The following is a 22,412-nucleotide window of genomic DNA, read 5'->3' as shown; positions in this document are numbered from 1 at the left end:
TTAGGTAGCTGGCAAATAATCTCTTGGGTAAATCACAAACATGTACAGTGCTGCACCTACATGATCTTTGACCGAGTTCTCTACCACCTGAAGGTAAGTGTCAATCGATTAATTCAGGACAAATCCCTCTGAAAGTGCAAGGCAGCTGCCTTACAGCTCAACTTGATTTTCAAAGGCAGAACTGCATAAGGTCAGTCTACACAAGCCCTCTCAAATATATCTCCCTTTAAAGGGCTTACCGACTTTTTTTTCATAATTCTTAGGAGGTGGGTTTGGAAATTAAAAAACCTAAACAAACAAACTTCAATTTCTTTCTTCCAAATCAAAAGAGCAGAAGTCATCTGGACAATTCTTATTATGTCTTCTAGAACTTCCATTAACAGCACAAATATACAAAATTAAACATGTCATAATGAAGCCAAACTTGTATTTTAGAGCAGTTAAAAGTAAAATGCTATTAATAGTCCCCTGTCCAAATATTAGCCAAACTTACCTCAAGAATGTCAAATTTGGCAGTCTTCACTTTAGCCCAGGTTTTCTTTAATCGAGACACAGGACTCATATTCATGCCAGCTTGATGTAAGAGAAAAAGACTGTTGAAGTATTATTGGAAAAAAATCTTGGAAGTAGCTAGGACTAGCAGGTATTTCTAAAGCAGAGGACCTATTAACAATAACAAATATTTAACAGAGCTACTCAAGAAATTGAACTCATTGTTTTCTTTAGATTCCAAAACAAGCTTGGAAACAAAATCTACACCTTTTACAGAATGAAAGATCTGAAAAAATGCTATGATATTATTTAATAGGGATTTGATAAAACATGAATATACAGTAGGAAAGTTCAAATGAGTGTTCGCAACACCATCTCTTACATGCTTCATTGAAAATGACACATAACTATGAAGTTTTTGCATTTCAAATTAAAACAAATATTCCCAATATTTTCCTATTAGATGTAAAGAGCTGTGAAATTTTTAAACCACTAGGATATTTATGGTACGATAGAAATTATGGAAGAAATCAATTTTCCATATTACAGGAAAAGTTACCATTGCAATTTAGCCCTGAAGCTGATTTTAAAAAGTGGGGATTTAGTTGCAATGAAACAACAGTTGCAATGAAAACAGTTGCAATGAAAACTTTGGGTTTGAGTAATTTATACTACATGGCATTACAACAGTGTTGAGCAATTCTCCACCACTTTCCCTCCCAACTTCATGCTGCTGACCAAGCCAAGCAGCAGACTTTTGTGTAAAGCACTGTGCTTCCTTTATCCAGATTCAAACAGGGACACAATATCTCAGTACACATACTTACAAATAATAGCCATTAAGGAGTTAAAGTTGCCAATGTTAAAACATTCCCGTGCCACATCGATGAAATATTCTATCACTCTTGCTCTGTGCTTCTTCTTCACATGCTGCAAGAGATGCCATTACAGTGTTATGCTCAGCAGGAAACAGAGCACTCTGACACATCCCCAAAAGAAACAACACCCCTGTTAAAAGTCTTTTCCACATGTGCCACAGCCTCACACTATTCTTTACATGTAGAGGAACTCACACTATTGTGTTCAAAAGCATTCTGGACAGCAAAGACAATCCAGATGCCAGCCAGGTAGAGAGCAAGGACAAGAGGCAAAGAGGCTCTGCTAAGAAGAAGGATATGAAGAACAGAAGAACAGGGAAGAGGGACCATTCACAAGGGGCTTTCATGGGAGAGAACTGCAGGCCAGATGCACTCCTGTACCAAGAAGGGCTAACCCAGCATAGCATTGCCACTGTGCCACAGGAACAAGGCTGAGACACCAATACAGTGCTGAAAACACTGAACTTATTTCCTCTTCAGACGTGTGCTGACTTCATCCAAATGCGAAAAAGTACAGAGCTGAGAGAATGAAAAGTCCAAAAGGTACCAATCCTGAAATGGCTTCACAGTTTTAAGATAACTAGACTAAACAAAATCTTTCAGCACAAGTCCTTGCTCACCATACAGATTTCTGTTGCAACCAAGTAACTGAGCCTGTTAAACCATTCCACATAGGCTTCGAGATTCCGAGTCTTCTTTTGATCTCCATAGCAGCTCTACAGACAGAAGAAAAATAGCAACTTTTAGTGCAGTTTTTGTCTTTTCCCTGAGAGACCTTTTGGCTTTCTGCCTTGCCATTCTCAAACATTGTCCAAACAACCAGGAATAAGTCATTTACCCAAAGTGACAAAAACCTTGGAGGGAAAGCAGCAGTGATAGTATGTGAGCATGTATAACTTCTTTCTGAGCTGTTGGCCCAGTAAAGCACTCGAGCAGGCATATGGAATCCATCACGTGCTTTAAGTCCTACCAGGATGCTTTAAGGACTTAGAATAGACTTATGCAAACAATCAAAGCCAAGTATCTGCTTAAAGCTTCCTTGAATATGAACAGTGTTTCAGTCCTTACTCCTGTTCCACACAGGAATATACAGAAACATAACATTATGCTCTCTGCAAGTGCAGAAAGAAAGCAGAGGCCAGGCCAATCCACAGGCACATTATGTTCAGCTGTTGATGACAAGTTGAAACACTGCATCCTAACTTTGGGAGATTAGCTCTACCATTTTGATTGGATTTTCCCTTTCCTGACCAGTGCTATTCTGTAGCATCTTGGAATGATTCCCATACCACAACTCAGGGTTGCCTAAAAAGGGGTAGACAGCAGCTTTAATGATCTCCGTCTACAAAGTCATTGTCAGAGACCATCTGACTGAACATCAAATTGTAAACTTGTGTCACTCTATTCTGTTTGTCAGTTTTAAGGAGGACAGTTAATTCAAGTTTTAACAGTCTGACTTTGGCACAGTTCACTTACAGAGCATATGTCAACTTGAAAAACATAAAAAAAAAGTCATCTTGCAAATAGCACTCAAAGAGATGACAACTCTATCACGGCCAATTAAAAACCACTGCATCTTTGCCCTTCATCTCACATAGATCTAGAGCTCACTGTCCCCTTTTTGTGATGTATGCCCTACCTGCAAAGTGCCCCACTTGCCAATTTGCTGCAAAGAGTTCAGTTTACTAAAAGGAAGAACAGATGTTGAAACTGAGTAATGCCAAAGCCAAACTCAGCCTCTTCCAGCTGTAGACTGCAGCAAATGTGGTTTTGTGGGTTTTCTTTCAAAAAATCAATTTGTTGGCTGAGTTCTGGAGCTCCAGAAAGAAAAAAGCGTTAACATAATGTTTAAGAGGAATACTAAAGCCTTTTCATTATAAAGCTTGATTCTACTGGTCCTCATTTATTGCTGGACCTCACTTCCAGCTCATGGTGCACCTGAGTGAGCTCCATGATGTTAAATGCTGCATTTCAGAGTTGCTCCAGATCTGTTCCAATTACCTTGTCATTATTCAAAGGATCCTTCTGCACAAACGCCTGGATAAATTCTTCTGGTCCAATGTAATTGAGTCTCTCCTAAACAAAGCACAGAAGCAGCCAAGTCATATCCCACGTTAACCTGCACTTCAAACAGAGGGGAAGGATGAAATCATACTTAGAAGCATAACAACTCACAAGCTCTATGTGTGTCAGCTGCTGAGCTAACACGTAGGGATCATTGCAGACTGTGATTATGTCCCTCTGGATGGACTGGGGCTTGGTCTTCAGAACCGTGAGGCGATCTGTGGATGTGGCATCAATTTTTGCAAGCACTTCCTCATACTGGCTGACAGCAGCAAGCTTCCGGATCAGGTTCTGGAGGAGCTGCTGTACGTTCTTCCGATACATCTGTTATGACATTGAACAATCAGGAGACATTTTCACAATGTGAGAATACACATTAAAGTCTGCATAATACACATTATTAAAGTCTGCATGGCACCAAAACAGATGAATGCTGATGCCTTTAGTTGTCAACTTAAGATAAGCTCTACTATGTGAATTTGTAATATTAGCATTTCATCAGACCAAAAGGAATCCAGATGAGGATTTAAACAGTGATTGTCTCACAGATTCAATACTGAATTAGTTAGCTCAAGGAACAGCAGAAAAGATGCGCACAATCCACTTCCTGAAAAGTGTCACCAACCAGTGGAGGAAAAAAACACAAGACATGAAAATGCTCCATCTTCTCCTGTTTAAGACCACAGGAAAAAATAAGTATGTGGCCATTCAGTGATTAATAAAGGGCCTGCTTCTCTCTGGAGCAAATCAAGACCAGTTTCACCAAAGTCAGAGTTAAAACTTGCAGTGAATCTGAGAAAAAGGAGAAGATAAAACCATCTCTCTGTTATCTCTCCTTTGCAGGCCTTTTCATGTAGCAGTTTAAGTTAACAGGAGTGACAAAGGAGAGGCAGGACTCAACTCTTAAGCAGACAGATCTGTGTAACCAAGGTGGTTACTCTCCCACATTCCACATACCATCCTAAAGCCACTAAAGCAACATCTCAGTGGCTGCAAAAAGGATCATCCAAAATCTATTGGCAGCACAACGGTGTGATCAGCCCAAGGCAGCAATGTTTCCTTTATTCTGATGAACTTGCCATTTCCCTCCCAAGCTTTTTCCAAAAATGTTTTTTTGAAGGAGCAATATGTTAGCACGGTGAGCCATTTTAGGTGGACTCTTACTGACAGCTCTTAATAGTACCAGAGTTCACTAATTCAGGAAGTGGAATAAGAAGCTACAAGTAGAAGAGCAATAGAGAACAGGAATAGGAAACATTGATTCCTTTGGATCCTTTAAGGTTATGACTCACACAAATCCAAGTAATCTGTAGAAAAGCAAGGTCAAGGAAATTACCATTTACTGTTCCAAGCAGTTCACAATAAAACAAATCAATTTACTGCAGCGCTTGCTTTCTCTTTGTCTTTCTGAAGGAAACTTAAAAGTCAAAACCCCCTCAAAGCTAGACAAGATTTATAGCTCTCTGTCAGAGTAAGATTGCTCCCAAGCGCTCATTTTGCAGCAGTTTTCTACAGCTGTCTTTTCCCTCAGTATATGATTTCACTGTTTAAACTGTCTGTATAGCCAGAAACTTCACTGTAGGCAGCCCTTCACTCATCTCATTTCACTCTTGCATCCACCAACTCAACTTCCTCCAGGCTAAACAGTTCTTTCTTTTCGTGCCAATGGGTATTTTTCAAGTGGGTGTGAGTCCTCAATCTTACTACTTTTTCTTGAAGTGAACTTCAGTTTCCTACCTTCCTATTAAGAGTACCTATAAAAAAAGCAACAGTACAGGAGCACTGTACAGGGAAAGAGGCCTCCTGGCACCCCCACAGTGAAGGCAAACCTATTGCCTCTTCACTGTCCAAAGCTCCCTCTAGCTATCTTGCAGCAACTCTCAGCTTGCCCATCAAATTCAGTCTCCTCTTCATTTGTATTTCATACTGCATCTCACTCTCTTGTCTCATCCTCTTTCATCCCTCCCCACTTTCACAACATCAAAATGTATTTCAGCTTTCAAATTCCCTTTAGGTTTGTTCTCTTCCATCCTTGTTTACAGCCTCTCAAGATCTTCCTAGGCCTTTGGCAGCACTCAACTCCTCCCAGCTCTTACCTACATGCTTGTAAATGTGCTGTTTGCTGCCTCATCCATATCTTTATTCAAAAGTTTACGTAAGGAACACCAGCCCCTGAGGAACACTGGAGACACGATGCCATTTAGCAGTCGCTCTTTGTGTTTATAGTTCTTCCAAATGCCACTCCAGTGTCCTTTGTAATCTTACTATTATGCCAGCTACACAGGATCTGCTTTATTGAAACCTTGCTAATTGCCTTTCCACTAAGTAAATATAAGCCTTGGCTTTTGGCTGAGTTTGTTTCAGTAGTTAAAAGACAATCATCAGTTAAGCATCAAAATATTTCATAATACCTCCATGGAACTTTCATCTGAAAAGTGGGACTTAGAAAAAGGTCAAGTGATTTCCTCGTGTGCTTCACCTAGGGGAAGGGATGTGACAGCTCTCCTCTGAGTCCATAGCTGATGCTGTAAGCTCAAGACAATTCTTCCTGGTCTAGTCTTCTTTTAGAAACTTTTCCCCTAACCTGTTATTAACTTTTCCATTGACCTACAGGTCAAAGGCCCAATTCCAACAAAACTAATTCCAACTAAGTAGAAGAAATTATCACCATGGATAGGGATTTCTCAGATAAGCAAGGCTTCCAGGTTTTTTAGCAGGCTTCTTCCAGGCAGAATCACTAAAATGACAAATGCTAACATCCACCAAATTGTGCTGGTCTGCAAAATATGGAACTATGTTATGGGCTTCGGGACGAGGAGAACCTTGCCCACGCTTTGAAAGAGATCTGTTTATGCTGTGTGGTTTCTTCCTAGGCCTAGGTGCCAGATAGAACTTTTTGCCTACCAGCACCTTCACAGTAAGCTAGCTTAACCACCCAGGGCCATACCATGCTACTAACAGCAACAAACCTGCAATATCAAAGCAGTAAAAGGAACGCCTTTTTATCCAATAACTTTGTGTACAGATAACTTACCTCATCCCCACTGGCTATTCTTTGTGCCAACTCCTTTAAGTTCCTCATCATTCTTTCATCTCGGAAATCGTAAGGAAAAGTCTCCGTCCATTCAGTCAATAACTGTAGGATTTTCGGTGCAATTTTTTGCATCCAGTTCTATTTGAAAACAGTAGTGAGGAATGTTACATGTAACAGCAGTACAGCAAATAGCTAACTCAAAGGAAATAGAATTCTCTTCTGTAGGAAGGATACTGTGGAGCATAAGGTTATGAACGTCAGTTAAATTTTTAGGCTTAATTTAGTTCAGCATTGGATCACAGGCCAGAGTCAATAGCCATGGAAGCCAATGAAGAGAGTCTCATTGGATTAACTGACCTGGAAATTAGGCCTCACGTAGGTGGAAACCTTAGGATGACTCCCTTCATGATCAGGAGTGTCTCAGTGCAAGACATTTATTAGTCTTTCAATAACTTATGACTAACTGTCAACAATGAAAGTGATCCCTTCCAGTTCTGCCAAGACTTATGCACACACTGCACCATACACTGAGGAAGCCGTTTACGAACAGGGAAGGGCTGGTGGGAGATGTGGTGGTCGGGGGCTGTCTTAGGCATAGTGACCACAAATTGATTTTTGATTCTCGGTGAAGTAAGGAGTAACAAAACCTGTACCTTGGACTTGAGAGGATGGACTTTGGCTTGTCCAGGACACTGCTTCAGAGAGTGCCTGGGAAACAGTCCTTAAAAACAAAGGGGTCCGGGAAGGCGGGACATACTTTAAAAAGGAAATCTTAAGGGCACGGGAGCAGTCCCTATGTGCTGAAAGATGGGCTGGCGAGGAAGAAGACCAACCTGGCTAAACAGGGAGCTTTTGCTGGAACTCAGGGGAAAAAAAAAGGGTGTATGATGTTTGGAAGAAAGTGCAGGTAACTCAGGAAGAGTACAAGGATGTCGTCAAGTCATGTAGAAAAAAAATTAGAAAGGTGAAAGCTCAGCTAGAACTCAATCTGGCCATTGCTGTGAAAGATAATAAAAAGTGTTTTTATGAATACATTAACAACAACAGGAGGGCCAAGGAAAATCTACATCCTTTATTGGATGCAGAAGGGAACACTGTCACCATGGATGAGGAAAGGGTTGAGGTACTTGATGCCTTCTTTGCCTCAGTCTTCAACAGAAATACTGGTTATCCCCAGGGCAGCCACAGCCACCCCCTGAGCTGGCAGAGAGATATAGGGAGCAGAATAGACCCCCTGCAATCCAGGAGGAAGGAGTGACCTTGTGTGCCACTTAGACACTCACAAATCTATGGGACTGGATGGGATTCATCCAAGGGTACTGAGGGAGCTGGTGGAAGAGCTCACCAAGCCACTCTCCATCATTTATTATCAGTCCTGATTTACCAGGGAGGTCCCAGATGACTGGAGGCTGGCCAGTGTGATGCCATCTGCAAGAAGGGTCAGAAGGAGGATCTGAGGAACTACAGGCTTGTCAGCTTGGCCTTGGAGCTGGGGAAGGTTATGGAACAGATTATCCTGAGTGTGATCACATGGCATATACAAGACAACCTGGGAAACAGGCCCAGCCAGCATGGGTTTAGGAAAAGCAAGTCCTGTCTGACCAACCTGACTTTCTTTTACAACCAGGTGACTCACTTGGTGGATGAGGGGAAGGCTGTGGATGTAGCTGCTCTGGACTTCAGTAAGCCTTTTATACTGTCCCACGGTATTCTCCTGGAAAAGCTGGCAGCCCATGGCTTAAACAGATGCACTTTTTGCTGGGTTAAAAACTAGCTGGATGGCTGGGCTCAGAGAGTGGTGGTGAATGTGCCGCATCCAGTTGGTGTCTGGTCACCAGTGGTGTTCTCCAGGGCTCAGTTCTGTGCCCAGTCCTGTTTAGTATCTTTATTGATAATCTGCATGAGGGGATTGAGTGCACTTGCAGCCCAGTGGAAAAGGACCTGGGGGTGCTGGTCGACAGCAGCAGAACACGAGCCAGCGTGTGCCCAGGTGGTCAAGAAGGCCAAGGGCATCCTGGCCTGTAACAAAACCAGTCTGACCAGCAGGACCAGGGCAGTGATCGTCCCCCTCTCCTCAGCACTGGTGAGGCCACACCTCGAGTGCTGTGTCCAGCTCTGGTACCTCATTACAAGAAAGACATTGAGGTGCTGGAGCGAGTCCACAGAAGGGCAATGGAGCTGGTGAAGGGTCTAGAGGATATGTCCTGTGAAGAGCAACTGAGGGAGCTGGGGTTGTTTAGTTTGGAAAAAAGGAGGCTCAAGTGAGACCTTATCATTCTCTACAACTACCTGAGAGGAGGTTGTAGCAATGTGGAGGCTGGCCTCTTCTCCCAGGCAATGAGTGACAGGATGAGAGCAAATGGCCTCAAGATGTGCCAGGGGAGGTTCAGGTTGGACATCAGGAAGAATTTCTTCACAGGGTGGCTAAGCATTGCAAGGGGTTGCCAAGGGAAATGGTGACTCCACCATGCCTGGACGTGTTCAAGACATGACTGGATGCAGCACTCAGTGCTCTGGTTTAGCAGACAAGGTGGTGTTCAGTCAAAGGTTGGAATTGCTGATCTTGGAGGTCTTTTCCAAACTTAATGATTCCACGATTCTATGAATTATTTAAGTATCTTCTTTTCATTTGTGTAATGTTCTGCTGAGGTGGAGGTGACAGACAAAACCCCATGCAAAGGGGCCAGCAATCTAAGCCACTCTGCAAAAAGTGTAGCAAGAAGTGTAGCTTAAACATGCAAGACATGTCAGTGTAATTCCCATTGATGTGCTTAACTCATCTTTCCAACATTTTGGATTTATATGTCAAGACATTCAGAACCCTGACAGAAAAGCAACCACTGCAGGGCCAGTACAGGATACTTCATAAACTGGAAGGACTTTTGTTTCTAGCTCATGTATTGGTAAAACAAACAGTGCAGCAGAAGCAACAGTCTTCATGGAGTTCAGGCTGAGGAGCGTGGAAATTTCACGTGAATGTCAGTGAATAAAGGGACAAATTCTAGTTGCTTGTGTCATATTTTCAATCTGTTTGATCCTGCCAAGGACTCTCTCGAGTAAGAACATTTTGCTTTGGGCAGGGTAGAGACATTTGACTGGCACTGACAGAAGTCCCTGAGATCTTACCTTGTCCAGGCCAGGCTCACTTAGTCTCTGCTGCTCAATGCACAGGTGGCAGACTTTGGCCATGAGCTCATATGGATGCATGAACAGACGTGAACTGAGAAGGAAGGTGAAGATGTACGTCCTCTGCAAACAAGAGGAAGACAGAGAAAGGGATAAATTACCAGCATTTTGATACTTTCCCAAAATGTGTTCCTAACAAATCTTTTCCCAATACTTTACTACCTGCAGAAGAAAGTTCTGCATGTGGCTGTGCCAAAAGCAATTACTACAGAAGTAAGCACTTAGCACTGCTCCAGAATCAGTGTTATAAACTCATGCTTGAGCCAAGTTACGCAAGATTTAACCAAAACAAGGCAGGGCAGAGGTAGGTTAGCTCTCCTATTGCACACAGCCTTATTGCAAGTTCATTAGGTGAAATTACTCAGAATAAAATTTCAACTCATCTTCTCTTGCTCTACAGTAAACCTTTGTGAAAGCCATTACCAGATTACATAACTCTTTCTAGCCTGATGATGGAATAACATTCATGCTGCAAGTCCAAGCTACTTAGAACATCAACAGAGAAATCTTGTCTGCTTCCACACTGCAAGTGAAAGTAAATACTCTTCAAAAAAGAACAAAAAAAGGTGCCAGTTGACCAGATTGTTCAGCTGACTCAATTTTGACATACACACCATCTTTACTATGCTGTGTTTGCCTATCTAACCTCAGTAAACTGCACACCATGAGCTTGTACTTCCTTTAAGAATCCCCAAATACTGCTCATTTCTCATGGCATTGCTTGTCTCCTTGGTGAAAGTGGAGAGAACCACATAGCGTAATTTTACAGAATAAAAACTAGTAACTCTTTCTGAAGTTACAAGAAAAGGCTCTTTTTATTTTTCTTCAGCTTCCATATGTCATACATCCAACTCATTGTGAGACGGATATTCAAAATATCCATTCCACTCTCCAGATTGCCAGTTAAATATCTCCAGGTGCCATAGTTAAATATCTATGGCACCCACAAGAAAGATTGTACAATGTTCCGGACCTAGGAACTTGGAATAAATGATAATATTTGACCAATCAGTGTCTAAATTGCTACACGTTTAAAGTTTACATTAAGCATTAGTGCACAAGCACTAGCTTAAGCACAGTCCTGTACTGCTGTTTATTCTGACCCAAGTTAAAAAAGACACTGTCTTGGAAACATAAATAAACAATAGAGGATGAATATAAGCAGGCTTATGTCTTCAGAAGGAGCCTTTCAACAAGCAAAGGTGCAGTTTCATCATCCCTCGGACAGAACTAACTGCCCCCCTGTCACCTTTTGATATCATTGTTTTTTATCTCCATTTCTAATAATTATATAAAACATCTCAATGCATGGATGTGTCTAGACAGGCCAAAAATTCTCATACGACAAACATCCTACTCTCACATCCAGCCTCTGCTGATTCCAAACAGTGTGGTGCTAGTTCAACATCTCCATTTCAAGATACATGTGGATCTCAGATGAGCAATGGGAAATATGCATTAAAAACTGTTTGGTTTAAATTTGGAATAAATACTATTTGGAATAAATACTTTCATCCTGTCATGCCGGTGGTCATGCCTTCCTCCTCACCTTACCTGACAGATTTTTAAGGGTCAATGGTACATACAATCTATTAAACAGTAAGCCAGTCTAGGCTTATATTATATAAATTATTATAATACTAAATAGTATAATTTTTATATAGACATATAAATAAATAAATTATAATAATAAAAATTATAAGTGGCTCACCAGAGTTGTGCACCTTATAACAGGAGTAATAAAGAATTAGACTTGCTAGGTGAGGTGAGTTATTGCATGCTGCACTCACATAAAGCACACGTTTATCCTGTTGTTGCTGATCAGTCACCTGAACCCCTTCCTTAGCAATTTGATGTGACACATTCTGCTTTTCCTGCACATGTGACAGTTCCTCTTTAGGAGACGCATCAGGCCAAGCCATATAGTTAGCTGGGTGTATAGACTTACATCAGGGTAGTAATCGACATTGGGTACTAAGTGCTGGATCAGAGCTTCCAGAGACCCAGACAGGAGATTGTTGTCATGATAACAGAGCCCTCCACAGTTGTCCTCTTTTGACTGATACAGGTTCCTGTTGTAGCCGCTGCTGTCAAACATAGCTGCAAAGGGAGGTGTCTGTGGCATCTTTCCCTGAGGAGACACACGGGAGAGATAAAGGATAATTCACAGAAGGTACAATGTAAGAGGTTTTCCATTCTCCAGAGATAGTACTGCGAGAGGAAGGAAACACAGTGTCACACCGTGGGTTGCTTGCACACAGTAGTAAAGACTGTACTGTTTTCAAGCCTGTGCACATTTCTCAGGAAAGGGCCTATCACAATTGCCAGGTGCTTCTTTTATAACTTGTTGTTTATTCATTAAATGACAGGGTAAGGCACCAGGGTTAAGAGTTAGAAGGAGCGCGCAAGAATCCTGACAGGTTGTGGGAACTCAGACTTTCTATAAAGCTTTTGGCATAATGTTCACCAACAACTCTGGGCAAATCACGGAAATAGCTACTACCTAAGAGCACCTGTCTGATGGGGAAGCATGTCACAGGCTGACACACCCCCAGCCAGTGCAGAGGGAGAAAGACTGAAGTGAAGCCCCACAGAGGTTATGTGAGAGGAGAGCCTCCTTATGCAACATGACAGCCTTGTAATTGCAATCAAAAACTCCCATTTCCCAACTCCACCCTGGTAAATCACTGCTGGGTTTTTCCAATTACACTGTGACAAGTGTGACCCAGGCTAAGCCTGATGCTTCAGCACATCTGCTCCACCTACTCTCTGAGTGGGTCTACAGACATTTGGAAAAATATGCCTGTGTATAGGTTGCTTACCAATGTTGTCCACGTTCACCAATGATATAAAAGCCAAGAGCAGACTCAGAGATCTGTTAAATCTTCTCCCCAAATTCTGTGAAAATGTGAAAAATCCAGCCCTATGTTTTCCAGCTTAAGGAAAAATAAAGCAATTACTCATCAGTCTGCATCTCAGTGCCTGTGGAACAAAAATGTCTTACCAAGGAAAAGATCAGTCAGTGCTACAGGCTGTTCAGTCATCCAGAGTAGTGGGTGGGCAGCAATGGGACTTACGACCACCCAAGATCTCTTTTAGTGATGCAGTATGTGAAAAGGCCAAGAGATAAAATCTCTCTGATTACTTGAGTGTTGAGTTAAAAACTCCTTCCTTCTCCTTCCCTCTCCCCTGCCTTCTGGGAGTAGCAGTTCTTGTCAGCTGAAGGAACATAGGTTTTATAGCCTCTGCAGTGAGCTAAGTTCACGCCCGGTTTTAACCCCAAATATGTGCTGTTTTTAACTCTACTACAGCAGTTCCTGGGCTGTGGGTGCTAATGGGCATTCAGGGAGTGGACAGATAAACTACAAAAAAGTATTGCACATCGCCTCCCATCCTCCCCACAACTGCGGTCCAAAGGAGGTCAAACTGAGAAGACAATATCCACAGGCTGCTGTGTTGTGTGTTGACAGAGCATGTGCGTGTGCATGAGAAAAGCATTAATGCCCCTGAGCCATCATTGTAAGTGCAGATGCTGTTCCTTTTCTCTCCATTGTATCAAATCCTATTCGGCAAAAGGCACTTTTAAAGCCCCAGACCTCAGCAGACACCAGTCTGTGAAGGCACTCCATTTTGAGAACAACTAGTGATGTGACAGCCTGGAGATAAATAGTGTGCTGCCATCTGTGTGCTCCACGATTCACAATAAAGCACTTTTCACAGTGAGCCCACTGAAGATGAGAAGCTAATAAGTTATTAGCTAGATTCCTTAGCAAGGACCTAAAGCACCACACAGAGAGCCACAGACTTGCTGCTGCTGGCAGCACGTCTGGACAATGGAGACATTCAAATTAGCATAAGACTGAGTGGTCCAGTAAGTAAACAGTAAAAGAAAGCCAAAAATGGTTGCAAAAACAGAGAAAGACAGTGAAGAGAGCCTCCTGGCCTACATGACCTGTGCTAGTCCCACCTTCCAAGGCGCCAAAAGATATCTGCATCAAAATGGAAAGAGTAAGGAGTCCACATGTCTGACACAGTGCAGCTGTTCAACCAGTGATTCAATTCCATTCAGACCAATGAACTGGGAGAAGAGAAGAATAAAGTAAATACACGTGCCACAGCATGAGAGCAGGAAGTGCAGGACTGACCAAAGCAGGGTTTCTGTAAAAGGGAGGTGAGGTGCAGGTGAGGTGCAACCCAACCACAGTCATGCTCTGCAACAATAAAGCATTCTGATGCATAAAGACTCCTGAACTTTCAGGTTCTTTTCAAGGCTAACACAGTTTAAGAAACAAAAATTATTGAGGAGCTGACAGGCACCTTCTGTAGCATTTCCTAGGTTTTCATACTGTGTATGTAAGGCCACAGACTTGAACAAACTACTTTTCAGCCCACAAGCACTGAAAGATGTCCTGTTTTGCACCAAAAATCATGATTCTTTTCAGCTACGGTAGTGAAGTTTATTCAGTCAAAATGCAAGTGGTAGTGAACAGTGTTAACACTGCCACCCACCAAACATTTGTAGCAGTCTGATTCCAAAGTAATACTCCACAGGGAAAGTGAGAAAGGCTGGTTGGCATCTGCAAAACATCTTGAAACAAATACTGTCACTATAAAAAACCCAAGGACACTGGTTTCAATCCAGATCTCGTATTAACCAAAACAGCCTAATTCAGGGTGAGACTAGAATCTGCAGGGCATTTAGCCAGCCTAGCCAGCAATTAGTTGTGATTTCATACAACCCTCACCACCCAAACCAGACAGGGAGTGTCTTAATCCATTGGAAAAACCTCCAGTTCCACCATGTCACTAACTTCTCGTACGAGAAGAACTGAAGCAGCTGTGAATCCCCAAAGGGCTTTTCTCTGACATATTTTACATATGCACACTATATATTACTGCCCAATAAAATATAAGACTTTTTTGAAGGTCATCAAGTGGTGCTTAAATTCTAATAACTAACTCCCAAACGAAATGAGACCTTTCTGAAGTTTGCAGCCCCTAACTCTCTGCATAACTATTAGTCCCAGAACCACATGGATCCTTCTTCAGACAAAAATAAATTGGAGACACAGCCTCCTAGTGCCTCACCAAGAGGAAAGAAAAAATCATCAGGTCATTAACAGATGTACTGATTCATAACAATAAAATAAAATTGCCAAAAGGTACATATTAGCTCATTTGTTTGCTATCTATTTCTGCAAGCTGCTTGATAGAGAGGGCTCAGTTCTGCTTCAGTGAGGCACCAAGCTGTAGTAGCTAAGAGATGTTGTGTGTGCTCTGCTTTCAGACGCTGGATTTCACTTCTAAGTGAACAGGATGGGACACGTTTTCCACACGATGAAAAGGGATGATATCAAAGTGTGACAGAGATAAATATAGCATAGCCAACGGGATGATTCATACAACACATGTGCTTTTCCAGCATGACTCCTCTACTACCTTGACCTTGACTCTTCTGCTGTATTTTATACGGAGGTAGAGACACAAAGCAGCATGCTTAGTTCTAATTAGAAGTTCCTTTAGCTAAAGCTTCACCCAAACCCTGCCTTCAGACTAACTTGAGTGGAACTGAAATTTGGTTACAGAGCAGAGAATGGTCCACAAAAAACGTGGCATTTGGAGCCAAAAGTATCTTCGGACCTAAAAATATTGTTGAAAAACAGCAATACAGCATGTGTCAAGCAGGAATTAGACAAAAAGTCAGGAAATATGACTCTAGCGAAAAACATCCCAAGAGATAAGAACTGAAACTTTTTAACTGGGCTTTGGAAACATTTAGCTAGTAATCACATGGAAACCCATTTATTTCTCCTTTCTTTTCTTTTTTTTTTTTTTTTTTTCTGTGTGCAAAGATCTGACTTGAAGGAAAAAACAATTAAATAATTTCCTGGCTTTACCAGTGATGTACTCCTGTGACAGAGAAAAGTCAGTAATTCTCTGCACTGGAAAGAGGAATACAACATTTTTTCTACAGTTAGTATCATTATGGAGAATGTGAGACCTTGGCATTAAGGTCCAAATCCTGACTCTGAGCAGCCTTTGACAAGAAAGAAGTCTCAACCTGCCCACGAACAACGGTGTAAATCGAAAGTCAGAGCCAAAGATGATGTGCTCAAAACCCTCCCCTTTCCTGCAGGAGCCGAGTTCCAGTTTGGCAAAACTGAAGGAATCAGACGTAGCTTCCAGGCTGCCAAGTGCTTGTCTAAACCTCCATGTTTAGCAACAGAAAAAAAAAAAAAATCTGTTTTCTACTATAAACAGTGGAAGGTTGCATTGGTTTGTCTTCATTTATATTAAAGAGCTCAGGCTGCACATCAGATGTATAAAACAAAACCAACAATGTGAACAGCTTGTAGCCTTTATAGATGTACCCACTGACGAGTTCAGTAGTAGACACAAAAGGTGCTTTTAAAGCCACTGCCAAACATTTTCAGCTCCTTTGTTATGTACAGTCATCTCCCACACTATATCCTCAACCAGAAGAATGGTGCCTGAATTTTTTATAAGTCCCAAGGCAATTAAATCCCCTCAGAGCTGCTTCCCTATACAGTCAGAAACCCCTACCCACATTTAGCAGATGATTATCATCCACCATTGTTTTTATGGATGGCATCATAAAATTGAGGTATGGAAAAAAAAATTCTGATGGGGAAAGGACTACTAATACTATCAGCTTGCACCAACCTGAGAGAATCTGAGCAAGTCAGAATAAACCTCAGCTTTAATACATAGAAAGGAAATAAGGAACAGGTGCTTGCCAGCAACATCCAGCTTTCTCTTAAGTGTTTCTGAAAAGTGTGGAGAATTTTAGGCGATCACAGAATCATAGAATCCTTTGGGTTGGAAGGGACCTTAAAGTTCATCTAGTTCCCACCCCACTGCCACGGGCAGGGAAACCTTCCACTAGACCAGTTTGCTCAGTGCCCCATCCAATGTGGACATGAACGCTGTCCAGGATGAGGCATCCACAGCTTCTCTAGGAAACCTGTTCCGGTGCCTCCCCATCCTCACAATAAAGAATTTATCCCATATATCTAACCTAAATTTCCCTTCTTTCAGTTTGAACCCATTACTCCTTGTCCTATCACTACAGTTCCTGATGAAGAGTCCCTCTCCAGTTTCCTTGTAGGCCCTTTCAGATGCTGAAAGGTTGCTGAAAGGTTGCTGAGAGGTCTCCACGCAACCTTCTCTTCTTCAGGCTGAACAGCCCCACTTTTCTCAGCCTGTCTTTGTAGGGGAGGTGCTTTAGTCCTCTTATCAACTTCATGGCCTCCTCTGGACTTGCTCCAACAGTTCCATGCCCTTCTTATGCTGGGGACACCAGAACTGTACACAGTATTCCAGGTGAAGTCTCACAAGAGCGGAGTAGTCTTTCTCTGCAGGGATGCCCTCAATCACTTCTCCACTCAACCTGTAGGTGTGCCTGGGATTGCCCTGACCCAAGTACAGGATCTTGCACTCCAATGCCATAGCTCTGTCATAGAAAGCCACCAGATTTGTCAGGCATGATGTGCCCTTAGCAAAGCCATCTTGGTTGTCACCAATCACCTCTGTTTTCTGTGTGCCTTAGCATAGTTCTCAGGAGAATGTGCTCCATGATCCTGCCGGCACAGAGGTGAGACTGATGGCTGTGCAGTTCCCTGGGTCTTCCACTTTCCCCTTTTTAAAAATCGGGGTTATATTTCCCTTTTTGCAGACCCTGGGAAGGCTGCCTTGGAGCATCACATCCCCCACCAGATCCTCCCTGTCAGTGAGCACAAAATCCAGCATTGCACCTCCCCTTGTTGCCTCCTTTATCACTTGTACAAGGAAGTTGTCATCAACACATTCCAGGAACCTCTGGGATTGCTTGTGCCCTGCTGTGTTGTCCCTCCAAGAGATACCGGGGAGGTTGAAGACCCCCATTAAGACCAGGGTTTGTGACTGTGAGGCCTATAGAGGGCTTCATCCACATCCTCCTCCTGACTGGGTGGACAGTAGCAGACACCCACTATAACATCCCCTGTCTCTGCCTTCCCTTTAATCTTGACCAAAAAGCTTTCACTTGGCTCTTCATCCATTCCCAAGCAGATTTCCATATACTCTGGCTCATCACTGATATAGAGGGCTACCCCCCTCCTTGCCTCCCTATCCTCTTTCCTAAAAAGCCTAAAACCTTCCATTCCAATACTCCAGCCATAGCAGCCATCCCACCACATCTCTGTGATGCCAGCGATATCACATCCATACAGGCACATGTACGTCTCTAATTCCTCTTCTTTGTTCCCCATACTACCTGTGTTTGTGCAGAGGTATACGAGCCAGGTCCTTGATAAAGCTGACTTGCTGCCTGGAGCAGCTGGAATACCTTTGCACTGCTTTGGCATCCACCCAGGCTACCCAAAACAAAAGCACACCAGACACAGAGGCCACTGGTCCCATTCCATACAGCTGTGTGTGTGTGTGTGCTTTGCTTACAAAGCTTTTGTTTTTCCCACTGAAAGGTAAAGTGAAATTCTACAGCCCAAGCTATTGAGAAGGCAAGAAACCTGAAAAACTCCCCAGATCAGTGTTTCATGTGCCAGCTCAAGTCTTCCTGCTCCCACTCTTCATGAAGCACTTCCCATACAATTCTCTGAGTGTGACTTCAGCACCAACTTTGATTTATAATTCCTTTCTAGAAATACTACTTAATTGTATCTTGTAAGAGGCAGAGTAAAAAATATTATTTCATACTCACATAGGAGATGAAAAGAGGAGTGATATTGGCTTTTTCCTGTCTGAAATCAAGAGCAAGATTAAGGACAACTCAGAAGGAATCCATCTCAGAGCAAACTATCCACAGGGGATACTGCTGGACAGTGACATAACAGTAGAAATACGTCTTGCACAGTTGCTGGTAGGGCAAGGGAAGACCTGAGGCAGACACAAGAAACCTGACTGAGCCTTAAAGTACTTTTTCATTTCCACTAAAACAGCAGAGAATGAACAATTTTCTAAAGTTTTAAAAAAATTACCATGGCAACAATAAGCTGCAAGCAAATAAGAAAAACCCCAGTAGGCAAAGAATAAACCAGGAACTGAATTTCAATTAGAAGTATTTTCCTCCTGAATGTGCATCTTTCTTGGATCTATAAATAGATCCATCTGATGATGTGGGAAGGTCAGATGCAGCACTGCTGACTGATCACTCACGTATGAGAACTTTGGCACTATAATTAAGCGAATCCCGAATGACTTGAAATTAAAGTCCTTGGATACTGAACTGCAAAAGTGTGATGGGTATGAATACATTCCTGTGAGTGCTTGGGAGCATTAGGAAAAGTGTGTGGGGATTTAAGAACGTCTTGAATTTCTCAAACTCTGCAAGGGTCGAAAAAGGGAAGGAAACGTAAACAAGTTCCTCATTGTTGCTGATGTGCTGTAAATCCACGTCCCCTGATGAAGCACCAAGAACCAACACCCCTTCTACCCTTTCCCCACACTCTTCTTCCGTGGGGCAGGAAGAGCGATGTGAGCGTAATGATGTTGAGGGTGGATGTGCTACAGCACTGCTGCAGGGCCAGACAAGCACTTGCAGGCAAACTACATCATGGTAAAAATCCCAAATGCAGGGAAATTACCCAGTCCAGGGAGAGGACAGGACATATATTCCTCCCAGCCAAAACACATGAAGCAATTTGTCTGTGTTACTGGACACACAAAAGCAGCAGCCTTGAAACACAGAGCACGAAACGAAGACCACACATATAAATACTGCCTTTTGCAATGCATTTGTCTCTTACCACAATCTCAACACAGTTGAGATTTCTATCTGTAGGTTAAAACTGAGGAGGCCACAATTATTTAAAAAGACACTACATGAAGTGTGCTTCATCACTGACTGATTAATCTTTTTATTAAGTTCATTTGTAAGTTATTTTTAATTTTATGGATAATTTCTTCATCTGGATGGCATGCTTTTAGCATTTGAATTCAAATTCTCCTGTTCTCCTATAAGTGTGGGCTTTTTTTTTAGCCTTGCACATCTTTTTGATAATCCCATATCTTTTTTACCCCTGGTTTCAGAAGAGAAGTTCAAAACACGAACCATATAGGATAAGTATCTATTTTAAGTGACATGATGGAGTAGCACAGCAGTAATTATATGTCAGAGGGCAGAAGAGAATCTAGAAAAGTTGAGTCCATTGCATGTTCCATAGTGACTCCTGCAAAACGTGAGAGATTTACAGAACAAATGAAATGGAAAAAGATGCACAAAAGTCTCAGGCCAGACAAAGGATGCAATGAAGCATCACCCAACTTAAACAATAGATAACACATAGAGCTACTCATTTCTACTCAACTTTTGAGCAAACAGCTGGACTGAAAGCAAGGAAGTTTTGACAGACAATCAATAGTGAGATTGTATTAAGAAACAATTTCTTCTCTTCATCCCAAGATCTATTTTCTTTAGAAAAATTCATAAATGTCCTCTGAGCACTTTGTTTAAAATCAAACTAACGCACAAGCTGAGTATGATCTCCTCAGTCTGTGTGTTAAATTTTGTTCAAAATCAAATACCATCAGGAAAGGCAGAAAATCTACTGGCTGGCCAGCACAAAGTGTTAAGGAACTGGCCACAACTGCTGATGGCAAAATTGAGAGCTTTAACATAAGAGTACAAGTATATTAAATGAAAAAAACCCACAAGAGTGCTACTAAAGCCTTACACTTCTTTAACTTACTGAGGCAGTGTGGGGATTTCAGAAGCACACAGCATTTCCCTCATTGCTCCCAATGCAGTAGAGAACAGTTTTGCCATTTGCTCTTTTGGGAACAGAGGATTCTTAAATATTACAGTCATAAAAGACTAAAATCCCACCTCTCTACTCAGCCAGACTCAGGTGCAGACTGGTTTGTCAGGGCTTCCATCCAGCAGCAAGGTGCAGAGCTCTACAGACTCGAGGAGGTCACCATCCCCGCCTCCCACGCTACTGAGATCCTGCTCATCCGTCAGCTGATGAATTGCTGCAGTTTTGAGGTCAGGAGTTACAAGGCAAGTGAACATCAGTGAAGATTTACTTCAAAACATCACACTGTAAATCGAGTGATTCAGCAGCTGACCCAGGGTGGCTTAGATGTCCAGGAATGGGGCGTGAGGTGAGGTGGACAGATGAGACCTGTGATGACACCCATGCTATGCTATCCCCACTGGTGAATCAGAACTCTGACATGAGCTCTGTAGCTCTGCTTCTACAGAGTTCTATACTCTGCATCATTTCTGTAGCATGTTTTGTGCTTCCTGCATACTTCAAACCAAAGAAACAGAAATTTGATGTTGTCAACAGAAATGGGAGCAGTTTCCTCAACACCATCATCAGAAGAGTATCACTGAATTCATTGTGGTATTAGACTTTCACTAACCTTGGGGAATATGATCCATTTTCTGTGACACGAATGTGTGAATCTCTGTAATCCTAATCCATCTCAGGAGATCAAGGCCAAAAGATACACCTTCTCTATCTGCATGGTCAGTAGCTAAGTGTGGGTCTGAACTATCTCAGAGTGATAACCAGCTTCATCGAGAACTTCTCATGTATCCATTCACAGTCAGCAGAGAAAGCATTATTTCAGTGCTTACACCTGGCAGCTGGTAGTTTGGATCTGCTTCTGACTCTGCTACAAGCTCCTCACGTGGCTTTAGTCAAGTCACTCAGTTTCTCATTACCGCATTCCTCTGTTTGACAGTACAAAGAGGGATAAGTGTGGGGTTGTTTCCTTTCATTAAGCACCAAGGTCTTTTTTCAAAGGGGGTACAGAAGGTGTATCACATTATATTAATGCCAGAAGCACAGTAATAGCCTTAAGCATGAAGCTTTCTTGATACAGTTCCTTCTTCAACCCCATCAAAGCAAGACACCTTCTGAATCCCAAAACTGTTGCTCTTTGCAGACACCCATGCTTGGCCTTTTGGTGAAACCTACAATATGTTTCAGAAGAAAGCACCGTTCCCTTTTAAAATCATAACAGGCAGCCAAGTTATAATTTACAACAGCAAGCTGCAGTAGTGTTAACTAACAGTATTTAATTTAATTTAATTGGTTCTACCTACAACCTCATTGCCAAATGTCTCTTTTCTACTTAGATGATGCAGAAAAAATGCTGGTTTTAAGGGCAAAAAATTCACATAATTTTTGTTATTCTATTTGCTGAGACTTTGTGTTTACATAAACAGTACAGAATTTTTACTGACATTTAAACATACAGCAGTTTGAAAGCAGTATATTTACATTTTCTGCAGTAGACGTACTTCATTTAAAAACGCACCACAACAAAAAAAATACGCTTTCCACTGTTTAGGTTGAAGATAAAACTGGATGGTCCCACTCTGGCAGTTAAGAAAGGAAATACAACTCTGTATCTGCATCAGTTATACTTGGCTCACAGCCATTTGTATCTAGGCTGAGTATCAGTCAGTGAGTATCCATCAGGTTTCTAGACCAGAGCTGGGTCTGAGGTACAGAGGACTCATAAAACAGTTGTCTCCGATCAGCTGGACTGACTCCTTGGGAAATCAAAGAAACTCATAGCCAAAATGACTGAAAGGGGCTTTTTCCCTAGTCTAGGCAGGCCATAGCAGAAATCTCCTCCAGTCACACGCTGCATCTGCTGCTTTGTGTCAACCTTTAACACCCAGCAGTTCCCATGTTCGACTGAGGGTGGACCCTTGAGCTCTGCAATCCACGGTCAAAGGTTCCTTGTCCCGAAACAATTACACCTATTAAGTCAACACGCAG

General features: G+C 42.2%; 1 protein-coding gene across 2 annotated transcripts in view; it reads right to left on the bottom strand.

Moving 5' to 3' along the window:
• The window catches only part of RASGEF1B (RasGEF domain family member 1B), a 33,319-nt gene that overhangs the window by 8,058 nt on the left and 2,849 nt on the right, over nucleotides 1–22,412 (bottom strand). For both annotated transcript variants that reach the window (XM_064651618.1, XM_064651619.1), the window contains exons 2-9: nucleotides 11,603–11,785; nucleotides 9,595–9,717; nucleotides 6,469–6,606; nucleotides 3,546–3,758; nucleotides 3,372–3,446; nucleotides 1,991–2,086; nucleotides 1,320–1,422; nucleotides 494–573 (exon numbers count right to left, since the gene is read on the bottom strand). In XM_064651618.1, coding sequence (XP_064507688.1) covers nucleotides 494–573; nucleotides 1,320–1,422; nucleotides 1,991–2,086; nucleotides 3,372–3,446; nucleotides 3,546–3,758; nucleotides 6,469–6,606; nucleotides 9,595–9,717; nucleotides 11,603–11,779 — 1,005 coding nt within the window. In that variant the 5' untranslated portion in view covers nucleotides 11,780–11,785. The remainder of the gene's footprint in view (nucleotides 1–493; nucleotides 574–1,319; nucleotides 1,423–1,990; nucleotides 2,087–3,371; nucleotides 3,447–3,545; nucleotides 3,759–6,468; nucleotides 6,607–9,594; nucleotides 9,718–11,602; nucleotides 11,786–22,412) is intronic.

Source organism: Pseudopipra pipra, chromosome 4 (genome assembly GCF_036250125.1).
Source record: "Pseudopipra pipra isolate bDixPip1 chromosome 4, bDixPip1.hap1, whole genome shotgun sequence".
Classification (NCBI taxonomy): domain Eukaryota; kingdom Metazoa; phylum Chordata; class Aves; order Passeriformes; family Pipridae; genus Pseudopipra; species Pseudopipra pipra.
The sequence above is the reverse complement of the archived record's forward strand: the minus strand, read 5'-3'. Positions and strand labels throughout refer to the sequence as shown.